Genomic DNA, 27,289 nt, shown 5'->3' with positions numbered 1-27,289 from the left:
AGTGAGTCAGAAGATATTGGAGTGAGTCAGAAGATGTTGGAGTGAGGAGTGAGTCAGAAGATGTTGGAGTGAGTTCGAAGATGTTGGAGTGAGTCAGAAGATGTTGGAGTGAGTCAGAAGATATTGGAGTGAGTTAGAAGATATTGGAGTGAGTCAGAAGATGTTGGAGTGAGTCAGAATATGTTATTTGAAAATAAACAACTATTAATGTTAATCTGAGAGACTGTTATTATGTGTTATTGCGATCTAAATGATACAGACCCTGATTTAACTTACATTGTTAATGTGTTTATCTTTCATGGAAGATTCTTCATCCATAAAACGAAGTGGACGGAGAACAAACCCCTCTTCATATTATTTAAGATATAATTTAAATATTATTTAGAAATGATCGGTAAATCTAAAAAACAAAAAAGCAATACACACCATAAAACATCTTAACAAATTGAAAATGTATCTCGATATGTAAAACCCCCGTCTGTCAGGTTTATGTACTCTTGTTTGTATATTTCTGTTTTTGTATTTGTTGTGTTCATAAAACAATGTAAAATAAAATATGAAGGCCGACAGGGCAGATTAAATGTCCACTTTCCAGTCAATCCAGCAGAGAGCGCTCTATCATTGTCAATGTTTATCCTAATTACTTGGGAACGGATCTAACGTTAACCGTCTTAATTGGCGGGTGTCAATTAACAAATGAGCAAAAAACATTAGCATACCTAATTAGACTATCAATACTCGATTCCTCAGTTAATATTAGGCTTCGCCCAGCATTTTTTTTTTCCCCTCCCAAGTGTTTAGTTAGTTTACGTTTTCCGCCGAACTAGCAGTTTGAATCGTCTCAGTTTAACTGCTGTGCCAGCTGTAGCTCTGTCTATTTCCATCTCATGAGTCACTCATTCTCAACTTCCAGCAGCAGTTCCAACCCCTCACACTCCGCTTCCTGATACCTGACGTCACACGGTCACCGCAAGGGGTTGTCCGCTGGTGTGTTCTGTACAGCAACAGTTTCCCTTTTAACACGGAGAGAAAGAGCGTCAAGCGGGGAAGAACAAGTCGCCGCGTTTTTTTCCTTCTTTATTTTAAAATGGAAGTTTAGGACAAGGGGAATATATCCGCAGGGCCACAGCTCTACACCGCGACTGACAGCAGAGAAACGTTATCCCCAGCCGGCTGAGGAAAAGCCATGGCCATTATAACCTGCCGAGTGCAGTATTTGGAGGACTCGGACCCTTTCGTCTGTACCAACTTCCCGGAGCCACGGAGACCGCCGCCCTATGATCTGGACGAAAACATCGCCTTGATTGAGCAGATAGCCGGGGTTCACAAACTCCTGGAGGCACCGCTGAAGGTAAGTTTTTTAAATTGGACAGCCTTATCGTCTTTCTAAAATAACTTGGTGCGTTCGGATAATATGCTGAAAGCCACCAGCAGCCGACCTACACAGGTGTGATCCGCCATGGTGATTGACTGGCTGACGTCCATGGTCATGTCATCCACACGACGGGGTATCCTTGTCAAAAGGAGCCTACCGGTACTTGATTGACAGTCCAGTTGTTGCACATTTCAAAAAGAAGGTAGCCTTTATAAATGAATAACTTACCTCGGGAAAGTTATCTAAACTTGAACATGCAGGTGAATAGATAGTTGATCAAGGACTGTTTCATTATCTAGATTGCTGAAGTTTGTTGAGTAAAACATATTTAGCTAAAATACAAATGTTGATTTAACCCCTCTTTGTTAACCCCCTTCAACCCCTCTGTGTTAACCCAACCCCTCCAACCCCTCTGTGTTAACCCCCTTCAACCCCTCTGTGTTAACCCCCTTCCAACCCCTCTGTGTTAACCCCGTTCCAACCCCTCTGTGTTAACCCAACCCCTCTGTGTTAACCCAACCCCTCTGTGTTAACCCAACCCCTCTGTGTTAACCCCCTTCCAACCCCTCTGTGTTAACCCCCTTCCAACCCCTCTGTGTTAACCCCCTTCCAACCCCTCTGTGTTAACCCCCTTCCAACCCCTCTGTGTTAACCCCCTTCCAACCCCTCTGTGTTAACCCCCTTCCAACGCCTCTGTGTTAACCCCCTTCCAACCCCTCTGTGTTAACCCCCTTCCAACGCCTCTGTGTTAACCCCCTTCCAACGCCTGTGTTAACCCCCTTCCAACCCCTCTGTGTTAACCCCCTTCCAACCCCTCTGTGTTAACCCAACCCCTCCAACCCCTCTGTGTTAACCCAACCCCTCTGTGTTAACCCCCTTCCAACCCCTCTGTGTTAACCCCCTTCCAACCCCTCTGTGTTAACCCAACCCCTCCAACCCCTCTGTGTTAACCCAACCCCTCCAACCCCTCTGTGTTAACCCCCTTCCAACCCCTCTGTGTTAACCCAACCCCTCCAACCCCTCTGTGTTAACCCAACCCCTCCAACCCCTCTGTGTTAACCCAACCCCTCCAACCCCTCTGTGTTAACCCAACCCCTCCAACCCCTCTGTGTTAACCCAACCCCTCTGTGTTAACCCAACCCCTCTGTGTTAACCCAACCCCTCTGTGTTAACCCCCTTCCAACCCCTCTGTGTTAACCCCCTTCCAACCCCTCTGTGTTAACCCCCTTCCAACCCCTCTGTTAACCCTACCCCCTTTCAACCCCTCTGTGTTAACCCCCTTCCAACCCCTCTGTGTTAACACTAACCCCCTTCCAACCCCTCTGTGTTAACCCCCCTCCAACCCCCCACAACCCTGTATTTCTCCTCGGTGCATGATTAAAAACTAGAGACTACTTGTCTCCTTTTAAAAACATTCCTTTACAAATCTGCCTAATCACTCCCTTGCCCCGGGGTGAGTCCCGCCAGATCCCAAATGGCACCCTATTCCCTTTATAGTGCTCTACCCTAAGGGCTCTTGGTCAACAATAGTGCACTAGGTAGGGAATAGGGTGCCATGTGGGATGTAAACAGATACTTCCCGGGCTGTTAGAGAGATAGCATGGAAATGTCCATAATGTCTAAACCTGTCTTGTATCAGATTAATGAGACTAACAGTTATTTCAGCGTTGTAAGGACTAAACAATTATGTTTTTTTTTTGTTGCTCTGTTCCTTATAGTTTGTTTTGTTGTGGGAATTGTGTTTTTATTATCTCAACATAATAATAACATAATAACCTGAATGTTTTTTTTCCCCTCTGTTCTTCGTTTTAGTTTGTTAGTGTATTATGGGAAAGTGTTTTCTATTACTGTCGGTGTTTTGATACCCCCTGACCCCCCCCTCTCTTCCTCCCTGGATCAGTCGGTGTTTTGATACCCTCTGACCCCCCAGTCGGTGTTTTGACCCCCCCCTCTCTTCCTCTCTGGATGTCAGTTTAGTCTAAGTGGAGTTAATACCCAAGGAAAGGGTGGGATCTGTAAACACGATACGCTGCAGATACCAGCCCTATATGCACCAGTCTGGTACCAGCCCTATATGTACCAGCCCTATATGCCCCAGTCTGGTACCAGCCCTATATGTACCAGCCCTGTATGCACCAGCCCTATATGCACCAGCCCTATATGCACCAGTCTGGTACCAGCCCTATATGCACCAGTCTGGTACCAGCCCTATATGCACCAGTCTGGTACCAGCCCTATATGCACCAGCCCTATATGCACCAGCCCTGTATGCACCAGTCTGGTACCAGCCCTATATGCACCAGCCCTATGTGCACCAGTCTGGTACCAGCCCTATATGCACCAGTCTGGTACCAGCCCTATATGCACCAGCCCTATATGCACCAGCCTGGCACCAGCCCTGTATGTACCAGCCCTATATGCCCCAGTCTGGTACCAGCCCTATATGCACCAGCCCTATATGCACCAGCCCTATATGCACCAGCCCTATATGCACCAGCCCTATATGCACCAGCCTGGTACCAGCCCTGTGTGCACCAGCCCTGTATGCACCAGCCCTGTATGCACCAGCCCGGCACCAGCCCTATATGCACCATCCCTATATGCACCAGTCTGGTACCAGCCCTGTATGCACCAGCCCTATATGCACCAGTCTGGTACCAGCCCTATATGCACCAGCCCTATGTGCACCAGTCTGGTACCAGCCCTATATGCACCAGCCCTATATGCACCAGTCTGGTACCAGCCCTATATGTACCAGCCCTATATGCACCAGTCTGGTACCAGCCCTATATGTACCAGCCATATATGTACCAGCCCTATATGCACCAGTCGGGTACCAGCCCTATATGTACCAGTCTGGTACCAGCTCTTTGCTATGAGACTCGAAATTGATCTCAGGTGCTTCCTGTTTCCATTGATCATCCTTAAGATGTTTCTACAACTTGATTGGAGTCCACCTGTGGTAAATTCAATTGATTGGACATGATTTGGCAAGGCACACACCTGTCTATATAAGGTCCCACAGTTGACAGTTCATGTCAGAGCAAAAACCAATCCATGAGGTCGAAGGAATTGTCCGTAGAGCTCCGAGACAGGATGGTGTCGAGGCACAGATCTGGGGAAGGGTACCAAAACATTTCTGCAGCATTGAAGGTCCCCACGAACACAGTGGCCTCCATCATTCTAAAATGGAAGAAGTATGGAACCACCAAGACTCTTCCTAGAGCTTGGCCACCCAGCCAAACTGAGTAATCAGGGAAGAAGGGCCTTGGTCAGGGAGGTGACCAAGAACCGGATGGTCACTTTGACAGAGCTCCAGAGTTCCTCTGTGGAGATAGGAGAACCTTCTAGAAGGATAACCATCTCTGCAGCACTCCACCAATCAGGCCTTTATGGTAGAGTGGCCAGACGGAAGCCACTCCTCAGTAAAATGCCCATGACAGCCCACTTTGAATTTTCTAAAAGGCACCTAAAGACTCTCAGACCACGAGAAACAAGATTCTCTGGTCTGATGAAACCAAGATTGAACCCTTTGGCCTGAATGCCAAGTGTCACATCTGGAGGAAACCTGGCACCATCCCCACGGTGAAGCATGGTGGTGGCATCATGCTGTGGTGATGTTTTTCAGCTGCAAGAACTGGGAGACTAGTCAGGATCGAGGGAAATATGAACGGACCAAACTACAGAGAACCTGCTCCAGAACGTTCAGGACCTCAGACGAGGTCAAAGGTTCACCTTCCAACAGGACAACGACGCTAAGCGCAAAGCCAAGACAACGCAGGAGTGACTTTGGGACAAATCTCTGAATGTGCTTGAGTGGCCCAGCCAGAGCCCGGACTCATTGTACCTAAACTATATGTGTAAACATGTATACGCAGGGCCCAGCTGTCAGAGACCTTGGTCTCGGTCTGTGTTCCTTGTTGAAATAAAGGTATAATATTTGAATCCGATCTAACATCTCTGGGGAGACCTGTGCAGCGACGCTCCCCATCCAACCTGACATAGCTTGAGAGGATCTGCTGAGAAGAATAGGAGAAACTCTCCAAACGCAGGTGTGCCAAGCTTGTAGCGTCATACCCAAGACTGACTGTAATCGCTGCCAAAGGTGCTTCAACAAAGTACTGAGTAAAGGGTCTGAATACTGTAATGTGATGTTTTGTATTTTTAGTAAATTAGCTAAACTTTCTAAATGTATTTTGGCTTTGTAATTATGGGGTATTGTGATGTCATTATGGGGTATTGTGATGTCATTATGGGGTATTGTGAAGGCTGTAACGTAACAATGTGGAAAAAGTGAAGGGGTCTGAATACTTTCTGAATGCACTGTAGTGCACTAACTTTACAGACGTATTGCACACCTATAGGGAGTAGGTTGCTATTTGGGACACAACAAGGCATGGGAAGCCACAGGCACTACTGGAATAGTGTGGATGGTATTATAATAGTGTAATATTATGGTGAGATCAGGTATTAGAATGCTGCTTCCTCCTAGTTCTAGTCTGGTCCCAGATCAGGTATTAGAATGCTGCTTCCTCCTAGTTCTAGTCTGGTCCCAGATCAGGTATTATAATAATGCTGCTTCCTCCTAGTTCTAGTCTGGTCCCAGATCAGGTATTATAATAATGCTGCTTCCTCCTAGTTCTAGTCTGGTCCCAGATCAGGTATTAGAATGCTGCTTCCTCCTAGTTCTAGTCTGGTCCCAGATCAGGTATTAGAATGCTGCTTCCTCCTAGATCTAGTCTGGTCCCAGATCAGGTATTAGAATGCTGCTTCCTCCTAGTTCTAGTCTGGTCCCAGATCAGGTATTAGAATGCTGCTTCCTCCTAGTTCTAGTCTGGTCCCAGATCAGGTATTAGAATGCTGCTTCCTCCTAGTTCTAGTCTGGTCCCAGATCAGGTATTAGAATGCTGCTTCCTCCTAGTTCTAGTCTAGTCCCAGATCAGGTATTAGAATGCTGCTTCCTCCTAGTTCTAGTCTGGTCCCAGATCAGGTATTATAATAATGCTGCTTCCTCCTAGTTCTAGTCTGGTCCCAGATCAGGTATTAGAATGATGCTTCCTCCTAGTTCTAGTCTGGTCCCAGATCAGGTATTAGAATGCTGCTTCCTCCTAGTTCTAGTCTGGTCCCAGATCAGGTATTATAATAATGCTGCTTCCTCCTAGTTCTAGTCTGGTCCCAGATCAGGTATTAGAATGCTGCTTCCTCCTAGTTCTAGCCTGGTCCCAGATCAGGTATTAGAATGCTGCTTCCTCCTAGTTCTAGTCTGGTCCCAGATCAGGTATTAGAATGCTGTTTCCTCCTAGTTCTAGCCTGGTCCCAGATCAGGTATTAGAATGCTGCTTCCTCCTAGTTCTAGTCTGGTCCCAGATCAGGTATTAGAATGCTGCTTCCTCCTAGTTCTAGTCTGGTCCCAGATCAGGTATTAGAATGCTGCTTCCTCCTAGTTCTAGTCTGGTCCCAGATCAGGTATTAGAATGCTGCTTCCTCCTAGTTCTAGTCTGGTCCCAGATCAGGTATTAGAATGCTGCTTCCTCCTAGTTCTAGTCTGGTCCCAGATCAGGTATTAGAATGCTGCTTCCTCATAGTTCTAGTCTGGTCCCAGATCAGGTATTAGAATGCTGCTTCCTCCTAGTTCTAGTCTGGTCCCAGATCAGGTATTAGAATGCTGTTTCCTCCTAGTTCTAGTCTGGTCCCAGATCAGGTATTAGAATGCTGCTTCCTCCTAGTTCTAGCCTGGTCCCAGATCAGGTATTAGAATGCTGTTTCCTCCTAGTTCTAGTCTGGTCCCAGATCAGGTATTAGAATGCTGCTTCCTCCTAGTTCTAGTCTGGTCCCAGATCAGGTATTAGAATGCTGCTTCCTCCTAGTTCTAGTCTGGTCCCAGATCAGGTATTAGAATGCTGCTTCCTCCTAGTTCTAGTCTGGTCCCAGATCAGGTATTAGAATGCTGCTTCCTCCTAGTTCTAGTCTGGTCCCAGATCAGGTATTAGAATGCTGCTTCCTCCTAGTTCTAGTCTGGTCCCAGATCAGGTATTAGAATGCTGCTTCCTCCTAGTTCTAGTCTGGTCCCAGATCAGGTATTAGAATGCTGCTTCCTCCTAGTTCTAGTCTGGTCCCAGATCAGGTATTAGAATGCTGCTTCCTCCTAGTTCTAGTCTGGTCCCAGATCAGGTATTATAATAATGCTGCTTCCTCCTAGTTCTAGTCTAGTCCCAGATCAGGTATTAGAATGCTGCTTCCTCCTAGTTCTAGTCTGGTCCCAGATCAGGTATTAGAATGCTGTTTCCTCCTAGTTCTAGTCTGGTCCCAGATCAGGTATTAGAATGCTGCTTCCTCCTAGTTCTAGCCTGGTCCCAGATCAGGTTGTACTCTTGCGAACTCCGTTACTGGCATTGAAGTCACAGTTGCTGAAGGAGTTGACAGAGCAGAAACCGACCCAGGCTAGCTTCCTCCCTCCTCAAGCTGAAGGAGTTGAGATAGCCTGGGTTGGTTTCTGCTAGCTTCCTACCCCTCAAGCTGAAGGAGCAGAAACAGACCCAGGCTAGCTTCCCCCCCCCCTCCCCCCTCAAGCTGAAGGAGCAGAAACCGACCCAGGCTAGCTTCCTCCCTCCTCAAGCTGAAGGAGCAGAAACCGACCCAGGCTAGCTTCCTCCCTCCTAAAGCTGAAGGAGCAGAAACAGACCCAGGCTAGCTTCCTCCCCCCTAAAGCTGAAGGAGCAGAAACAGACCCAGGCTAGCTTCCTCCCTCCTCAAGCTGAAGGAGCAGAAACAGACCCAGGCTATCTTCCTCCCTCCTCAAGCTCAAGGAGCAGAAACACACCCAGGCTAGATTCCTCCCTCCTCAAGCTGAAGGAGCAGAAACAGACCCAGGCTAGCTTCCTCCCTCCTCAAGCTGAAGGAGCAGAAACAGACCCAGGCTAGCTTACTCCCCCCTAAAGCTGAAGGAGCAGAAACAGACCCAGGGTAGCTTCCTCCCCCGTAAAGCATGGTGCTTACTGGCGCTCAGTTCCTTCTGCAGTGTTTGGATACCTGGTTAATTGTGGTATGCTTGTTTTTTTTTTTTTTTTCTTCCTTTGGTTGGCATTGTTGTCATTCTGTCAAGACAATCTGGATTGGTTGGTATTTAAAGGTTGTGAGGCTGCATAATGTGATCATGTCTGTGGATAGTATGTAACCTACTGTACGTGTCTACAGTTTAGACACATCTACTCATTCAAGGGTTCTAGAACACCTACTCATTCCAGGGTTCTAGAACACCTACTCATTCCAATGGTTCTAGAACACCTACTCATTCCAGGGTTCTAGAACACCTACTCATTCCAGGGTTCTAGAACACCTACTCATTCCAGGGTTCTAGAACACCTACTCATTCCAGGGTTCTAGAACACCTACTCATTCCAGGGTTCTAGAACACCTACTCATTCCAGGGTTCTAGAACACCTACTCATTCCAGGGTTTTTCTTTATTTTTACTATTTTCTACATTTGTAGAATAATAGTGAAAACATCAAAACTATGACATAACACATATGGAATCATGTAGTAACCAAAAAAGTGTTAAACAAATCAAAATATATTTGAGATTGTTCAAAGTAGCCACCCTTTTTGCATGCTCTTGGCACACTCCTAACCAGCTTCACCTGGAATGCTTTTCCAACCGTCTAGAAGGAGTTACCACATTATGCTGAGCATTTGTCGGCTGCTTTTCCTTCACTCTGCGGTCCGACTCATCCCAAACCATCTCGATTGGGTTGAGGTTGGGTGATTGTGGAGGCCAGGTCATCTGATGCAGGACTCTATCACTCTCCTTCTTGACCAAATAGCCCTTACACAGCCTGGAGGTGTGTTGGGTCATTGTCCTGGTAGCCATGCTGGTTAAGTGTGCCTTGAATTCTAAATAAATCACTGACAGTGTCACCAGCAAAGCACCCCCACACCATCACACCTCCTCCTCCATGCTTCACGTTGGGAACTACACATGCGCCGAACACAAGTGTTGACCCTTACTGTGAAATGCTTTACTGACAAGCCCTTAACCAACAGTGTAGACCCTTACTGTGAAATGCTTTACTGACAAGCCCTTAACCAACAGTGTAGACCCTTACTGTGAAATGCTTTACTGACAAGCCCTTAACCAACAGTGTAGACCTTACTGTGAAATGCTTTACTGACAAGCCCTTAACCAACAGTGTAGACCTTACTGTGAAATGCTGACTGACAAGCCCTTAACCAACAGTGTAGACCTTACCGTGAAATGCTTTACTGACAAGCCCTTAACCAACAGTGTAGACCTTACTGTGAAATGCTGACTGACAAGCCCTTAACCAACAGTGTAGACCTTACCGTGAAATGCTTTACTGACAAGCCCTTAACCAACAGTGTAGACCCTTACTGTGAAATGCTTTACTGACAAGCCCTTAACCAACAGTGTAGACCTTACTGTGAAATGCTGACTGACAAGCCCTTAACCAACAGTGTAGACCTTACCGTGAAATGCTTTACTGACAAGCCCTTAACCAACAGTGTAGACCTTACTGTGAAATGCTTTACTGACAAGCCCTTAACCAACAGTGTAGACCCTTACTGTGAAATGCTTTACTGACAAGCCCTTAACCAACAGTGTAGACCTTACTGTGAAATGCTTTACTGACAAGCCCTTAACCAACAGTGTAGACCTTACTGTGAAATGCTGACTGACAAGCCCTTAACCAACAGTGTAGACCTTACCGTGAAATGCTTTACTGACAAGCCCTTAACCAACAGTGTAGACCTTACTGTGAAATGCTTTACTGACAAGCCCTTAACCAACAGTGTAGACCCTTACTGTGAAATGCTTTACTGACAAGCCCTTAACCAACAGTGTAGACCTTACTGTGAAATGCTGACTGACAAGCCCTTAACCAACAGTGTAGACCTTACCGTGAAATGCTTTACTGACAAGCCCTTAACCAACAGTGTAGACCTTACCGTGAAATGCTTTACTGACAAGCCCTTAACCAACAGTGTAGACCCTTACTGTGAAATGCTTTACTGACAAGCCCTTAACCAACAGTGTAGACCCTTACTGTAAAATGCTTTACTGACAAGCCCTTAACCAACAGTGTAGACCTTACTGTGAAATGCTTTACTGACAAGCCCTTAACCAACAGTGTAGACCCTTACTGTGAAATGCTTTACTGACAAGCCCTTAACCAACAGTGTAGACCTTACCGTGAAATGCTTTACTGACAAGCCCTTAACCAACAGTGTAGACCTTACCGTGAAATGCTGACTGACAAGCCCTTAACCAACAGTGTAGACCTTACTGTGAAATGCTTTACTGACAAGCCCTTAACCAACAGTGTAGACCCTTACTGTGAAATGCTTTACTGACAAGCCCTTAACCAACAGTGTAGACCCTTACTGTGAAATGCTGACTGACAAGCCCTTAACCAACAGTGTAGACCCTTACTGTGAAATGCTTTACTGACAAGCCCTTAACCAACAGTGCAGTTCAAGAATAATAAAATATTTACCAAGTAGACTAGAATAAAAAGTCACACAATAAGAATAACAATGTGGAGGCTATATACAGGGTATTACGGTACAGAGTCAATGTGGAGGCTATATACAGGGTATTACGGTACAGAGTCAATGTGGAGGCTATATACAGGGGGTACCAGTACAGAATCAATTTGGAGGCTATATACAGGGTATTACGGTACAGAGTCAATGTGGAGGCTATATACAGGGTATTACGGTACAGAGTCAATGTGGAGGCTATATACGGGGTGTTACGGTACAGAGTCAATGTGGAGGCTATATACAGGGTGTTACGGTACAGAGTCAATGTGGAGGTTATATACAGGGGGTACCGGTACAGAGTCAATGTGGAGACTATATACAGGGTGTTACGGTACAGAGTCAATGTGGAGGCTATATACAGGGTGTTACGGTACAGAGTCAATGTGGAGGCTATATACAGGGTGTTACGGTACAGAGTCAATGTGGAGGTTATATATAGGGGGTACCGGTACAGAGTCAATGTGGAGACTATATACAGGGTATTACGGTACAGAGTCAATGTGGAGGCTATATACAGGGGGTACCGGTACAGAGTCAATGTGGAGGCTATATACAGGGGGTACCGGTACAGAGTCAATGTGGAGGCTATATACAGGGGGTACCGGTACAGAGTCAATGTGGAGGTTATATACAGGGGGTACCGGTACAGAGTCAATGTGGAGGCTATATACAGGGGGTACCGGTACAGAGTCAATGTGGAGGTTATATACAGGGGGTACCCGTACAGAGTCGGTATGCGGGGTACAGGTTAGTTGAGGTAATCTGTACATGTAGGTGGGGGTGAAAGTGACTATGCATAGATAATAAACAGCGAGTAGCAGCAGTGTACAAGGAGGTGTCGATGTAAATTGTCCGGTGGTGATTTTTATGAATTGCAGTCTTATGGCTTGGGGGTAGAAGCTGTTGAGGAGCCTTTTGGTCCTAGACTTGGCGCTCCGGTACATCTTGCCATGCGTTAGCAGAGAAAACAGTCTTTAACTTAGGTGACTGGAGTCTCTGACAATTTTCTGGGCTTTCCTCTGACACCGCCTATTATATAGGTCCTGGATGGCAGGAAGCTTGTCCCCAGTGATGTACTGTGCCATTCCCACTACCCTCTGTAGCGCCTTGCGGTCAGATGCCGAGCATTTGCCATACCAGGCGGTGATGCAACCGGTCAGGATGCTCTTGATGGTGCAGCTGTAGAACCTTTTGAGGGTCTGGGGACCCATGCCAAATCCTTTCAGTCTCCTGAGGGGTCTAATGCACATTGGTGGTGGTTCTTGGCCCAAGCAAGTCTCTTCTTCTTATTGGTGTCCTTCAGTAGTGGGTTTCTCTGCAGTAATTCGACCATGAAGGCCTGATTCACACAGTCTGTAGAAAGCAGGTAGCCTATGCCTGTATATTCCATAGAAAGTGAAGGGGCGTTGTATCCTGACTCAGAACAACGGCCGAGAGGGCTCAGGAACAATGCCTGTGTAATCAAGCTGATGACATCATCAATGCTAGACATAGAGAGTATTTATTCTAACCTCTGAATCAGATGGAAGACGGACTCTTTCTCCGTTACAACAATGATGCCAATGATAAGATATCAAAAAAGCCTCCCGAGTGGCGCAGTGGTCTAAGACACTGCATCGCAGTGCTAGCTTTGCCACTAGAGATTTCGGGTTCGATTCCAGGCTCTGTCGCAGCCGGCCGCGACCGGGAGACCCACCGGGCGGTGCAAGCGTCGTCCGGGTTAGGGGAGGGTTTGACCGGCAGGGATGTTCTTGTCTCATTGCTCACTAGCGACTCCTGTGACGGGCCGGGTGTAGTGCACGCTGAGCAGGTTGCCAGGTGTACGGTTGTTTCCTCCGACACATTGGTGCGGCTGGGTTAAAATGGGCATTGTGTCAAGAAGCAGTGCGGTTGGGTTGTGTTTCGGGAGGACGCACGGCTCTCGATCTTCGCCTCTCCTGAGTCCTTACGGGAGTTGCAGCGATGAGACAAAACTAATTACCAATTGGAGGTTAAAAAAAACCAAGTAATAAAATATGAAAATAAAGTTTCTCCTTTTTTTTTTATGTTGTTTACTGTTGTTGACTAATGTTGACTGTGTTTATACCTGTTTGTGTAAATATGGCTGTCCCTGTCTTTGTTCCGCCCCAGTTGGAGGAGTGTGCTCTGCAGATGGCCCCCAATGGGAACTACCTGGACCTTGACCTGTCTCTGGGGGAACAGAAAGATGATGTGGAACAGCTCTATGACGACGTGGGGTAAGGACACCTCTCCTCCTCTCCTTTCCTCCTTCCAGTTTACCTGTCCTTCACTGAGCTCCTTCTCTCCTTTCCTCCTTCCGGTTTACCTTTCCTTCACTGAGCTCCTTCTTTCCTTTCCTCCTTCCGGTTTACCTTTCCTTCACTGAGCTCCTTCTTTCCTTTCCTCCTTCCGGTTTACCTTTCCTTCACTGAGCTCCTCCTCTCCCTTCCTCCTTCTGGTTTACCTTTCCTTCACTGAGCTCCTCCTCTCCCTTCCTCCTTCTGGTTCTCCTTTCCTTCACTGATCTCCTCCTCTCCTTTCCTTCTCTCCTCTCTTTGACCTTTCCTTCACTGATCTCCTTCTTTCCTCTCCTTCTCTCCTCTCTTTGACCTTTCCTTCACTGAGCTCCTTCTCTCCTTTCCGTCTCTCCTTTTCGTACACACTCACACGTAAACGCATACCTTTTTTTTCTGGCAGCTCAGACAGGAAACAGGAAACCCCTGTCACACAGTTCTACAGCAACACAACACAGTCAGGGTGTCAGTCATGTAGGGAAACAGGAAACCCCTGTCACACAGTTCTACAGCAACACAACACAGTCAGGGTGTCAGTCATGTAGGGAAACAGGAAACCCCTGTCACACAGTTCTACAGCAACACAACACAGTCAGGGTGTCAGTCATGTAGGGAAACAGGAAACCCCTGTCACACAGTTCTACAGCAACACAACACAGTCAGGGTGTCAGTCATGTAGGGAAACAGGAAACCCCTTGTCACACAGTTCTACAGCAACACAACACAGTCAGGGTGTCAGTCATGTAGGGAAACAGGAAACCCCTGTCACACAGTTCTACAGCAACACAACACAGTCAGGGTGTCAGTCATGTAGGGAAACAGGAAACCCTTGTCACACAGTTCTACAGCAACACAACACAGTCAGGGTGTCAGTCATGTAGGGAAACAGGAAACCCCTGTCACACAGTTCTACAGCAACACAACACAGTCAGGGTGTCAGTCATGTAGGGAAACAGGAAACCCCTGTCACACAGTTCTACAGCAACACAACACAGTCAGGGTGTCAGTCATGTAGGGAAACAGGAAACCCCTTGTCACACAGTTCTACAGCAACACAACACAGTCAGGGTGTCAGTCATGTAGGGAAACAGGAAACCCCTGTCACACAGTTCTACAGCAACACAACACAGTCAGGGTGTCAGTCATGTAGGGAAACAGGAAACCCCTTGTCACACAGTTCTACAGCAACACAACACAGTCAGGGTGTCAGTCATGTAGGGAAACAGGAAACCCCTGTCACACAGTTCTACAGCAACACAACACAGTCAGGGTGTCAGTCATGTAGGGAAACAGGAAACCCCTGTCACACAGTTCTACAGCAACACAACACAGTCAGGGTGTCAGTCATGTAGGGAAACAGGAAACCCCTGTCACACAGTTCTACAGCAACACAACATGAAGACACAATCAGGGTGTCAGTCATGTAGGGAAACCCCTGTCACTTCTTTCATTCAGGGTGAACTATGAGTTCATCAGCAACATGAAGACACAGTCAGGGTGTTTCAGGGTGAACCATGAGTTCTACAGCAACATGAAGACACAGTCAGTGTGTTTCAGGGTGAACCATGAGTTCTACAGCAACATGAAGACACAGTCAGGGTGAACCATGAGTTCTAGAACCATGAGTTCTACAGCAACATGACAGGGTCAGGGTTCCTAGTCGTTGATGCTACAGTATCTCTGTCTGTCTTCTGTCCAAGCTGAGTTTCCAGCTGAGTTTAACAGGCCTTGTCCATGTTGCAAGATGAAGTGAGTCATTTTACTGAGATAGGAAATGTCACTGACTGGAGAGATGCCACGTAGGAGTTAGGTAGAGAGAGGGACTTTACTGATGAAGACATTGTGTTAGTTTTAGGTGTGAAATGCAGAATGATTGGACCAGTTCCTGTCCAAGTTGTCTTTCTACTGTGCTTCAGTAGTAATCCAGCTTTCTATCCACCAGTCTCCTTCTCTGTGTAGGGCTTTCTAGAGCTGTGTAGGACATTCTAGAGCATTCTAGAGTAGTGTAGAACATTCTAGAGAAATGTAGAACAGTGGTTCCCAACTTTTTCTGGTTACTGTGCCACCAACTGCATTTCGCTCTGCCCTGAATTACCCCTCGTGTATTTTACCAGTAGGCCTTTGGTCTCGCGAGTCTTCTCAAGTACCCCCCTGAGGATAGGCCAAGTACCCCCCTGAGGATAGGCCAAGTACCCCCCTGAGGATAGGCCAAGTACCCCCCTGAGGATAGGCCAAGTACCCCCCCTGAGGATAGGCCAAGTACCCCCCTGAGGATAGGCCAAGTACCCCCCTGAGGATAGGCCAAGTACCCCCCTGAGGATAGGCCAAGTACCCCCCTGAGGATAGGCCAAGTACCCCCCTGAGGATAGGCCAAGTACCCCCCTGAGGATAGGCCAAGTACCCCCCGGAGGATAGGCCAAGTACCCCCCTGAGGATAGGCCAAGTACCCCCCTGAGGATAGGCCAAGTACCCCCCTGAGGATAGGCCAAGTACCCCCCTGAGGATAGGCCAAGTACCCCCCTGAGGATAGGCCAAGTACCCCCCTGAGGATAGGCCAAGTACCCCCCTGAGGATAGGCCAAGTACCCCCCTGAGGATAGGCCAAGTACCCCCCTGGAGGATAGGCCAAGTACCCCCCTGGAGGATAGGCCAAGTACCCCCCTGGAGGATAGGCCAAGTACCCCCCTGGAGGATAGGCCAAGTACCCCCCTGGAGGATAGGCCAAGTACCCCCCTGGAGGATAGGCCAAGTACCCCCCTGGAGGATAGGCCAAGTACCCCCCTGGAGGATAGGCCAAGTACCCCCCTGGAGGATAGGCCAAGTACCCCCCTGGAGGATAGGCCAAGTACCCCCCTGGAGGATAGGCCAAGTACCCCCCTGGAGGATAGGCCAAGTACCCCCCCGGAGGATAGGCCAAGTACCCCCCCGGAGGATAGGCCAAGTACCCCCCCGGAGGATAGGCCAAGTACCCCCCCGGAGGATAGGCCAAGTACCCCCCCGGAGGATAGGCCAAGTACCCCCCCGGAGGATAGGCCAAGTACCCCCCCGGAGGATAGGCCAAGTACCCCCCCGGAGGATAGGCCAAGTACCCCCCCGGAGGATAGGCCAAGTACCCCCTCGGAGGATAGGCCAAGTACCCCCTCGGAGGATAGGCCAAGTACCCCCTCGGAGGATAGGCCAAGTACCCCCTCGGAGGATAGGCCAAGTACCCCCTCGGAGGATAGGCCAAGTACCCCCTCGGAGGATAGGCCAAGTACCCCCTCGGAGGATAGGCCAAGTACCCCCTCGGAGGATAGGCCAAGTATCCCCCCCGGAGGATAGGCCAAGTACCCCCCCGGAGGATAGGCCAAGTACCCCCCCGGAGGATAGGCCAAGTACCCCCCCGGAGGATAGGCCAAGTACCCCCCCGGAGGATAGGCCAAGTACCCCCCGGAGGATAGGCCAAGTACCCCCCCGAGGATAGGCCAAGTACCCCCCCCCCCCCCCCCTTCCTGAGGATAGGCCAAGTACCCCCCCCCCCCCCCCCCCCCCCCCCCCCCCCTGAGGATAGGCCAAGTACCCCCCCCTGAGGATAGGCCAAGTATCCCCAGGGGTCATAGTATCCCTAGTTGGGACTCATTGGTGTTGAGCATGGAGCTGTGAGGAGAGATGCTGGGTGTCTCATGGAGCTGTGAGGAGAGATGCTGGGTGTCTCATGGAGCTGTGAGGAGAGATGCTGGGTAACACGGTGTTCTGCTGTGCTTCAGTCTCTCTCTGTTGCTCATGTCCAGGCGGGTGTGTCAGTGATCATGTCCCTGTGATCTCTTGCCACTCTCCTCACATCTCAATCAGCTAGAGGAAACGCAGAGGGAGAAGGAAGGGGCAGAAACACACACATACACGCAGACAGACATATGGCCACGTGAAAACACACACACACACTCCACCAGCTAGTTGCTCGAGTGGAAAGGTGTCAAGTTCCAACAGACAACAGTATTATTGTTAATGACAAGCTAGTCCTCTTTAAACTCACAGGATGAAAATAGAGTCTGGGGGGGAAGTGTGAAAAATACCTTTCTAGAACACAGGTAGATGTGATTACTACATAGAACCATTCTAGAGGACTAAAGACCTTTCTAGAAGACAGATGTGATTACTACACAACCATTCTGGAGGACTAAAGACCTTTCTAGAAGACAGGAAGGTGTGATTAGTACACAGAACCAGTCTGGAGGATCAAAGAGACTGGGGGACATAGGAGTCTGTCAGTGGGATGAGACTGCGGGACATACGAGTCTGTCAGTGGGTTGATACGGGGGACATACGAGACTGGGGGACCTACGAGTCTGTCAGTGGAATGAGACTGTGGGACATACGAGACTGTCAGTGGGTTGATACAGGGGGACCTACGAGTCTGTCAGTGGGATGAGACTGGGGGACATACGAGTCTGTCGGTGGGTTGGTACTGGGGGACATACGAGTCTGTCGGTGGGTTGGTACTGGGGGATATACGAGACTGGGGAACATACGAGTCTGTCGGTGGGTTGAGACTGGGGGACATACGAGACTGTCAGTGGGTTGATACGGGGGGACCTACGAGTCTGTCAGTGGGTTGAGACGGGGGGACATACGAGTCTGTCGGTGGGTTGGTACTGGGGGACATACGAGTCTGTCGGTGGGTTGAGACTGGGGGACATACGAGTCTGTCGGTGGGTTGAGACTGGGGGACATACGAGTCTGTCGGTGGGTTGGTACTGGGGGACATACGAGTCTGTCGGTGGGTTGGTACTCATACAAAACGTTTCCTCCTCCGTATTCATATAGACATCAAGTACGTTTCTCCCCAGAACAGACTGTGATTGTCTTACTGCAACTAGCGCTGTTTATCATCTATGGGCCCCATTCATTAACTTGTGCCTGAATCTGATTTGAATCTGATTTGACCTCACAAAGCCTTCTGTCTTTCCTCTCTAGTTCACATGACGTTGTCTGCATCCCACATAGCACCCTATTCTCTATACAGAACACTACCTTTCGCTAGAGCCCTATGGGAATAAGGTGCTATTTGGGATGTAGACAAAGAGGTGTTTTGTCCCGCTGTTCCCTGTGACGGTGACTTTCTCTCGCCCCTCCGCAAGAGGCGGGGCCCGGATCATTCATATCCACATCACCTCAGTCTAGAAGCAGCAGCTACATCCCCTCAGTCTAGAAGCAGCAGCTACATCCCCTCAGTCTAGAAGCAGCAGCAGCTACATCCCCTCAGTCTAGAAGCAGCAGCAGCTACATCCCCTCAGTCTAGAAGCAGCAGCAGCTACATCCCCTCAGTCTAGAAGCAGCAGCTACATCCCCTCAGTGTAGAAGCAGCAGCAGCTACATCCCCTCAGTCTAGAAGCAGCAGCTACATCCCCTCAGTCTAGAAGCAGCAGCAGCTACATCCCCTCAGTCTAGAAGCAGCAGCAGCTACATCCCCTCAGTCTAGAAGCAGCAGCAGCTACATCACCTCAGTCTAGAAGCAGCAGCTACATCACCTCAGTCTAGAAGCAGCAGCTACATCCCCTCAGTCTAGAAGCAGCAGCTACATCCCCTCAGTCTAGAAGCAGCAGCTACATCCCCTCAGTCTAGAAGCAGCAGCAGCAGCAGCTACATCCCCTCAGTCTAGAAGCAGCAGCAGCTACATCCCCTCAGTCTAGAAGCAGCAGCAGCAGCTACATCCCCTCAGTCTAGAAGCAGCAGCAGCAGCTACATCCCCTCAGTCTAGAAGCAGCAGCAGCTACATCACCTCAGTCTAGAAGCAGCAGCTACATCCCCTCAGTCTAGAAGCAGCAGCAGCTACATCCCCTCAGTCTAGAAGCAGCAGCAGCTACATCCCCTCAGTCTAGAAGCAGCAGCAGCTACATCCCCTCAGTCTAGAAGCAGCAGCAGCTACATCCCCTCAGTCTAGAAGCAGCAGCAGCAGCTACATCCCCTCAGTCTAGAAGCAGCAGCAGCTACATCCCCTCAGTTTAGAAGCAGCAGCAGCTACATCCCCTCAGTCTAGAAGCAGCAGCAGCTACATCCCCTCAGTCTAGAAGCAGCAGCTACATCCCCTCAGTCTAGAAGCAGCAGCAGCAGCTACATCCCCTCAGTCTAGAAGCAGCAGCAGCAGCTACATCCCCTCAGTCTAGAAGCAGCAGCAGCTACATCACCTCAGTCTAGAAGCAGCAGCTACATCACCTCAGTCTAGAAGCAGCAGCTACATCACCTCAGTCTAGAAGCAGCAGCTACATCACCTCAGTCTAGAAGCAGCAGCTACATCCCCTCAGTCTAGAAGCAGCAGCAGCAGCAGCTACATCCCCTCAGTCTAGAAGCAGCAGCAGCAGCAGCTACATCCCCTCAGTCTAGAAGCAGCAGCTACATCACCTCAGTCTAGAAGCAGCAGCAGCTACATCCCCTCAGTCTAGAAGCAGCAGCAGCTACATCCCCTCAGTCTAGAAGCAGCAGCAGCAGCAGCTACATCCCCTCAGTCTAGAAGCAGCAGCAGCGACATCACCTCAGTCTAGAAGCAGCAGCTACATCACCTCAGTCTAGAAGCAGCAGCAGCTACATCACCTCAGTCTAGAAGCAGCAGCAGCTACATCACCTCAGTCTAGAAGCAGCAGCAGCTACATCCCCTCAGTCTAGAAGCAGCAGCAGCGACATCCCCTCAGTCTAGAAGCAGCAGCTACATCCCCTCAGTCTAGAAGCAGCAGCTACATCCCCTCAGTCTAGAAGCAGCAGCAGCAGCAGCTACATCCCCTCAGTCTAGAAGCAGCAGCAGCAGCAGCAGCAGCTACATCCCCTCAGTCTAGAAGCAGCAGCAGCTACATCACCTCAGTCTAGAAGCAGCAGCTACATCCCCTCAGTCTAGAAGCAGCAGCTACATCCCCTCAGTCTAGAAGCAGCAGCTACATCCCCTCAGTCTAGAAGCAGCAGCTACATCCCCTCAGTCTAGAAGCAGCAGCAGCTACATCCCCTCAGTCTAGAAGCAGCAGCAGCTACATCCCCTCAGTCTAGAAGCAGCAGCAGCTACATCCCCTCAGTCTAGAAGCAGCAGCTACATCCCCTCAGTCTAGAAGAAGCAGCAGCTACATCCCCTCAGTCTAGAAGCAGCAGCAGCTACATCCCCTCAGTCTAGAAGCAGCAGCTACATCCCCTCAGTCTAGAAGCAGCAGCAGCTACATCACCTCAGTCTAGAAGCAGCAGCAGGCTGACAACATGAATGGGAGAGACCTACCGGCCTCCTAAAATGACCGAACCGACTCTGGGGGGGAAAACGTCACGATCAGACATCTGTAGTGTGTTTGATTTGGAAGCAGGTCTCCCCTGTTAGAACTACTGGGACATGTTACCTATGTTGTTGTTGAAGCCGGAGTCCTTGTCAGCCTCCCAAATGCCAGCCCTTTCCCCCTTTTTTATAGTCCACTACTTTTGACCCGGGGGGCCTTTAGGGCTCTGGCCACAAGTAGTACACTGTTTAGGGCATAGGCTGCCATTTGTGACACACCCCTGGTTAACTGGTCTTATGAACATGGAGATCACAGGAGAGCTGGGACAAGGGCATGTTGTGTGGAACAGTGTGTGGTCACACAGCTGAAATACTGGGAGGGAGAGAGGGGGAGAGGGAGGGAGGGGGAGGGTTGTCACAGAAGAAATACGTCATTTGAAGGACCTGGAAAACGGCAGGGTGCTAATTGTCATGTGAGTGGGTCAACTTGTATATGTGATGAAGATGTTAAGATTTGATGAGTACTTACAGTACACACACACACACACACACACACACACACCCACACACCCTGACACAGCATAGTCTCCATACCCCTCTGCTCTTCTCCTCTGCTCTTCTCCAGAATCTTTCATAGTATATAATCCCTGCTGGACCAGCCGTCACAGCCCGGCCATTGTTGTGTTTATTGGGATGGCAGTAGGGTAGCAGGAGATATCTACAGTCTAGCCCCGTCTGTGTCAGCACTCAGACAGAGGAGAATCTCAACTCCGTGAACCTCTCCAGCACTCAGACAGAGGAGAATCTCAACTCCGTGAACCTCTCCAGCACTCAGACAGAGGAGAATCTCAACTCTGTGAACCTCTCCAGCACTCAGACAGAGGAGAATCTCAACTCCGTGAACCTCTCCAGCACTCAGACAGAGGAGAATCTCAACTCCGTGAACCTCTCCAGCACTCAGACAGAGGAGAATCTCAACTCCGTGAACCTCTCCAGCCACGTTACTATGTGGAATGGTTTGCTCTTAGATCGGAAAATGAACTGACATAATGCAGTCTGTGCCTCCGTATTGAGTCACGTCCTCTGGGCTCCGTTCCCCTGGCAGTAGGCCATATTGAGCCACGTCCTCCGGGCTCCGTTCCCCTGGCAGTAGGCCATATTGAGCCACGTCCTCTGCGCTCCGTTCCCTGGCAGTAGGATGTATTGAGTCACGTCCTCTGGGCACCGTTCCCCTGGCAGTAGGATGTATTGAGCCACGTCCTCTGTGCTTCAGGCACCGTTCCCCTGGCAGTAGGCCGTATTGAGTCACGTCCTCTATAGTCCGTTCCCCTGGCAGTAGGATGTATTGAGCCACGTCCTCTGGGCTCTGTTCCCCTGGCAGTAGGCCGTATTGAGCCACGTCCTCTGGGCTCCGTTCCCCTGGCAGTAGGCCGTATTGAGCCACGTCCTCTGGGCTCCGTTCCCCTGGCAGTAGGCTGTATTGAGCCACGTCCTCTGGGCTCCGTTCCCCTGGCAGTAGGCTGTATTGAGCCACGTCCTCTGGGCTCCGTTCCCCTGGCAGTAGGATGTATTGAGCCACGTCCTCTGGGCTCCGTTCCCCTGGCAGTAGGCTGTATTGAGCCACGTCCTCTGGGCTCCGTTCCCCTGGCAGTAGGATGTATTGAGCCACGTCCTCTGGGCTCCGTTCCCCTGGCAGTAGGCCGTATTGAGCCACGTCCTCTGGGCTTCAAGCTCCGTTCCCCTGGCAGTAGGCCGTATTGAGCCACGTCCTCTGGGCTTCAGGCTCCGTTCCCCTGGCAGTAGGCCGTATTGAGCCACATCCTCTGGGCTTCAGGCTCCGTTCCCCTGGCAGTAGGCCGTATTGAGCCACGTCCTCTGGGCTCCGTTCCCCTGGCAGTAGGCCATATTGAGTCACGTCCTCTGGGCTCCGTTCCCCTGGCAGTAGGCCGTATTGAGTCATGTCCTCTGGGCTCCGTTCCCCTGGCAGTAGGCCGTATTGAGTCATGTCCTCTGGGCTCCGTTCCCCTGGCAGTAGGCCGTATTGAGTCATGTCCTCTGGGCTCCGTTCCCCTGGCAGTAGGCCGTATTGAGTCATGTCCTCTGGGCTCCGTTCCCCTGGCAGTAGGCCGTATTGAGTCATGTCCTCTGGGCTCCGTTCCCCTGGCAGTAGGCCATATTGAGTCATGTCCTCTGGGCTCCGTTCCCCTGGCAGTAGGCCGTATTGAGTCATGTCCTCTGGGCTCCGTTCCCCTGGCAGTAGGCCGTATTGAGTCATGTCCTCTGGGCTCCGTTCCCCTGGCAGTAGGCCGTATTGAGTCATGTCCTCTGGGCTTCAGGCTCCGTTCCCCTGGCAGTAGGATGTATTGAGTCACGTCCTCTGGGCTCCGTTCCCCTGGCAGTAGGCCGTATTGAGTCACGTCCTCTGGGCACCGTTCCCCTGGCAGTAGGCCGTATTGAGTCATGTCCTCTGGGCTCCGTTCCCCTGGCAGTAGGCCGTATTGAGTCATGTCCTCTGGGCTCCGTTCCCCTGGCAGTAGGCCGTATTGAGTCATGTCCTCTGGGCTCCGTTCCCCTGGCAGTAGGCTGTATTGAGCCACGTCCTCTGGGCTCCGTTCCCCTGGCAGTAGGCCGTATTGAGCCACGTCCTCTGGGCTCCGTTCCCCTGGCAGTAGGATGTATTGAGTCACGTCCTCTGGGCTCCGTTCCCCTGGCAGTAGGCCGTATTGAGCCACGTCCTCTCCATAGATATTTCTCCCTATGACCTGATGTTATTGACTAACTGATACTGTCACTTCTTTATCGTCCCACTAGCCTTCTCTCTCTCTCCTCTTCACTAAAGTATTCTCTCTCTCCTCCTCTCTCTCTCCTCTATTCACTAAAGTATTCTCTCTCTCTCCTCTTCACTAAAGTATTCTCTCTCTCTCCTCCTCTCTCTCTCTCTCTCTCTCCTCAATTCACTAAAGTATTCGCTCTCTCTCCTCCTCTCTCCTCTATTCACTAAAGTATTCTCTCTCTCTCCTCCTCTCTCTCTCTCTCCTCTATTCACTAAAGTATTCTCTCTCTCTCCTCCTCTCTCCTCTTCACTAAAGTATTGTCTCTCTCTCTCCACAGTAGAGGGAAGAAGCCCATCCTGATCCTGAGAACTCAGCTATCTGTCAGAGTCCACTCCATTCTAGGTAAGATCCCGCTCCTCCTTTTCCATCCCTCCGTCCCACTTGAAACGAAGTCCATATCATGAAGGCTTTATAGAACGTTCATGAAGCCCTCCTAAATGCTTCAAAAGCACTTCATAGATGCTGAGTGAATTCTGAACCATCTATATACACCTTATAAAGGGTTCAATATAACAGGGGGCCACCCTTATAAAGGGTTCAATATAACAGGGGGCCACCCTTATAAAGGGTTCAATATAACAGGGGGCCACCCTTATAAAGGGTTCAATATAACAGGGGGCCACCCTTATAAAGGGTTCAATATAACAGGGGGCCACCCTTATAAAGGGTTCAATATAACAGGGGGCCACCCTTATAAAGGGTTCAATATAACAGGGGGCCACCCTTATAAAGGGTTCAATATAACAGGGGGCCACCCTTATAAAGGGTTCAATATAACAGGGGGCCACCCTTATAAAGGGTTCAATATAACAGGGGGCCACCCTTATAAAGGGTTCAATATAACAGGGGGCCACCCTTATAAAGGGTTCAATATAACAGGGGGGCCACCCTTATAAAGGGTTCAATATAACAGGGGGGCCACCCTTATAAAGGGTTCAATATAACAGGGGGCCACCCTTATAAAGGGTTCAATATAACAGGGGGGCCACCCTTATAAAGGGTTCAATATAACAGGGGGCCACCCTTATAAAGGGTTCAATATAACAGGGGGGCCACCCTTATAAAGGGTTCAATATAACAGGGGGGCCACCCTTATAAAGGGTTCAATATAACAGGGGGGCCACCCTTATAAAGGGTTCAATATAACAGGGGGGCCACCCTTATAAAGGGTTCAATATAACAGGGGGGCCACCCTTATAAAGGGTTCAATATAACAGGGGGCCACCCTTATAAAGGGTTCAATATAACAGGGGGCCACCCTTATAAAGGGTTCAATATAACAGGGGGCCACCCTTATAAAGGGTTCAATATAACAGGGGGCCACCCTTATAAAGGGTTCAATATAACAGGGGGCCACCCTTATAAAGGGTTCAATATAACAGGGGGCCACCCTTATAAAGGGTTCAATATAACAGGGGGCCACCCTTATAAAGGGTTCAATATAACAGGGGGCCACCCTTATAAAGGGTTCAATATAACAGGGGGCCACCCTTACAAAGGGTTCAATATAACAGGGGGCCACCCTTATAAAGGGTTCAATATGTCTTTAGTTAGGATTCCTTTTCTCTCCGTCTGTAGCAGTGTGTATTTCCCATCTTTCCTATAATCTGTAATGGACCACCGTGGCCTCCAGTGACCAAGTCCCTAATGTCTTCCTATTCCCGATAAGGCTCTGGACAAAAGTAGTGTAGTGTAGTATATAAGGAATAGGCTGCCAGTTGGGATCCTTCCAGTAGCTTCCATTGGTCTCTATGAGATGTAACTCTCCATTTGGGATCCTTCCAGTAGCTTCCATTGGTCTCTATGAGATGTAACTCTCCATTTGGGATCCTTCCAGTAGCTTCCGTTGGTCTCTATGAGATGTAACTCTCCATTTGGGATCCTTCCAGTAGCTTCCATTGGTCTCTATGAGATGTAACTCTCCATTTGGGATCCTTCCAGTAGCTTCCATTGGTCTCTATGAGCTGTAACTCTCCACTTGTCACCGCGGCGCTGACATCATCATCATCACACTCCTCTTTTCCACTCCAGGCGTAAAACTGTTTTATTTTCCAAATGCATTGTGGGTAAGGGGGGAAAAAAAATGCCCCCGCCCGTCCAAGGCAGTAGTGTTTAACTGGCTCCGATGATTCTTCTGGAGTTTTCTTTCCTTCTAAACCCCCCCGACTCAGATCTTCCCCTTTCCATTAATCCAGTGTTTCCAACCAGTGACGTCAGCAGCGGTCTAATGTTCTGCTGACTGCTGCAGTTTATTGTAATAGGTGCAGCTGATGGCCGTATAATTACATAGTCCTTTTAAAAAAAAAACTTATGTCCATTTTTAAATGTACTACCTCTGTACGAACTGTGATGCTGAAGTTGAGCTAGACTATATTTCCTTGTGGTTCAGGGAAAAAAAACATTGCTTGTTTGATGAGAAACCTTGCCTGAGACCTAAAGACTGAGGCTTCAGCTCAGCAGGCCTGGTATCAGGTCTCTGAGAGGATGTCAAGGCTTCAGCTCAGCAGGCCTGGTATCAGGTCTCTGAGAGGATGTCAAGGCTTCAGCTCAGCAGGCCTGGTATCAGGTCTCTGAGAGGATGTCAAGGCTTCAGCTCAGCAGGCCTTGTATCAGCTCTCTGAGAGAATGTCTCAAGGCTTCAGCTCAGCAGGCGTTGTATCAGCTCTCTGAGAGGATGTCTCAAGGCTTCAGCTCAGCAGGCCTTGTATCAGCTCTCTGAGATAATGTCTCAAGGCTTCAGCTCAGCAGGCCGACACAGTCTTCAAACACGTATACCCGTGGTCCTGGACTGGTCCGGAACACGTGTGTGTGTGTGTGTGTGTGTGTGTGTATATATACTAGTGGTTCTGGACTGGTCCGGAACACGTGAGCACACTGAGACCTGACTCGGACCACCCATAGAGAGAGAGACAGAGATAGGTAGTGCCAAGTGTAAACAAACAAGATGCCAAGTCATTATACCTTGGAGCTGTAGCAGAGTGGGCAAGATGCTAAGTCATTATACCTTGGAGCTGTAGCAGAGTGGGCAAGATGCTAAGTCATTATACCTTGGAGCTGTAGCAGAGTGGGCGAGATGCTGACATGTCATTATTCATTTCCTACTTCTTAAAGTGGCTTTGTGTGTACTGTAGTTTAGTATAACTCCTCCTGACTTGTCCAGGCCTGTAGCTCCTGACAGTCTGTTCCCTACTGTTCCACAGGGTTATAGTATGGAGCTGGCCCCCTGTTCCCCACTGTTCCACAGGGTTATAGTATAGAGCTGGCCCCCTGTTCCACAGGGTTATAGTATGGAGCTGGGCCCCTGTTCCCTACTGTTCCACAGGGTTATAGTATGGAGCTGGCCCCCTATTCCACAGGGTTATAGTATGGAGCTGGCCCCCTGTTCCCTACTGTTCCACAGGGTTATAGTATGTAGCTGGCCCCCTGTTCCACAGGGTTATAGTATGGAGCTGGCCCCCTGTTCCCTACTGTTCCACAGGGTTATAGTATGGAGCTGGCCCCCTGTTCCACAGGGTTATAGTATGGAGCTGGCCCCCTGTTCCACAGGGTTATAGTATGGAGCTGGCCCCCTGTTCCCTACTATTCCACAGGGTTAAAGTATGGAGCTGGCCCCCTGTTCCACAGGGTTATAGTATGGAGCTAGCCCCCTGTTCCCTACTGTTCCACAGGGTTATAGTATGGAGCTGGCCCCCTGTTCCACAGGGTTATAGTATGGAGCTGGCCCCCTGTTCCACAGGGTTATAGTATGGAGCTGGCCCCCTGTTCCACAGGGTTATAGTATGGAGCTGGCCCCCTGTTCCACAGGGTTATAGTATGGAGCTGGCCCCCTGTTCCACAGGGTTATAGTATGGAGCTGGCCCCCTGTTCCCTACTGTTCCACAGGGTTATAGTATGGAGCTGGCCCCCTGTTCCACAGGGTTATAGTATAGAGCTGGCCCCCTGTTCCACAGGGTTATAGTATGTAGCTGGCCCCCTGTTCCCTACTGTTCCACAGGGTTATAG

The 27,289-nt window shown here is 49.6% G+C and overlaps 1 protein-coding gene across 6 annotated transcripts in view; it reads left to right on the top strand.

Moving 5' to 3' along the window:
• Window positions 1–800: 800 nt before the first annotated feature.
• LOC118944401 (FH1/FH2 domain-containing protein 1-like) overlaps window positions 801–27,289 on the top strand; it is a 158,281-nt gene continuing 131,792 nt past the window's right edge. For all 6 annotated transcript variants that reach the window (XM_036963279.1, XM_036963278.1, XM_036963277.1 and 3 more), the window contains exons 1-3: window positions 801–1,351; window positions 13,069–13,175; window positions 23,565–23,629. In XM_036963279.1, coding sequence (XP_036819174.1) covers window positions 1,187–1,351; window positions 13,069–13,175; window positions 23,565–23,629 — 337 coding nt within the window. In that variant the 5' untranslated portion in view covers window positions 801–1,186. The remainder of the gene's footprint in view (window positions 1,352–13,068; window positions 13,176–23,564; window positions 23,630–27,289) is intronic.

This window comes from Oncorhynchus mykiss, chromosome 26, assembly GCF_013265735.2.
Source record: "Oncorhynchus mykiss isolate Arlee chromosome 26, USDA_OmykA_1.1, whole genome shotgun sequence".
NCBI classification, from domain to species: domain Eukaryota; kingdom Metazoa; phylum Chordata; class Actinopteri; order Salmoniformes; family Salmonidae; genus Oncorhynchus; species Oncorhynchus mykiss.
The sequence above is the reverse complement of the archived record's forward strand: the minus strand, read 5'-3'. Positions and strand labels throughout refer to the sequence as shown.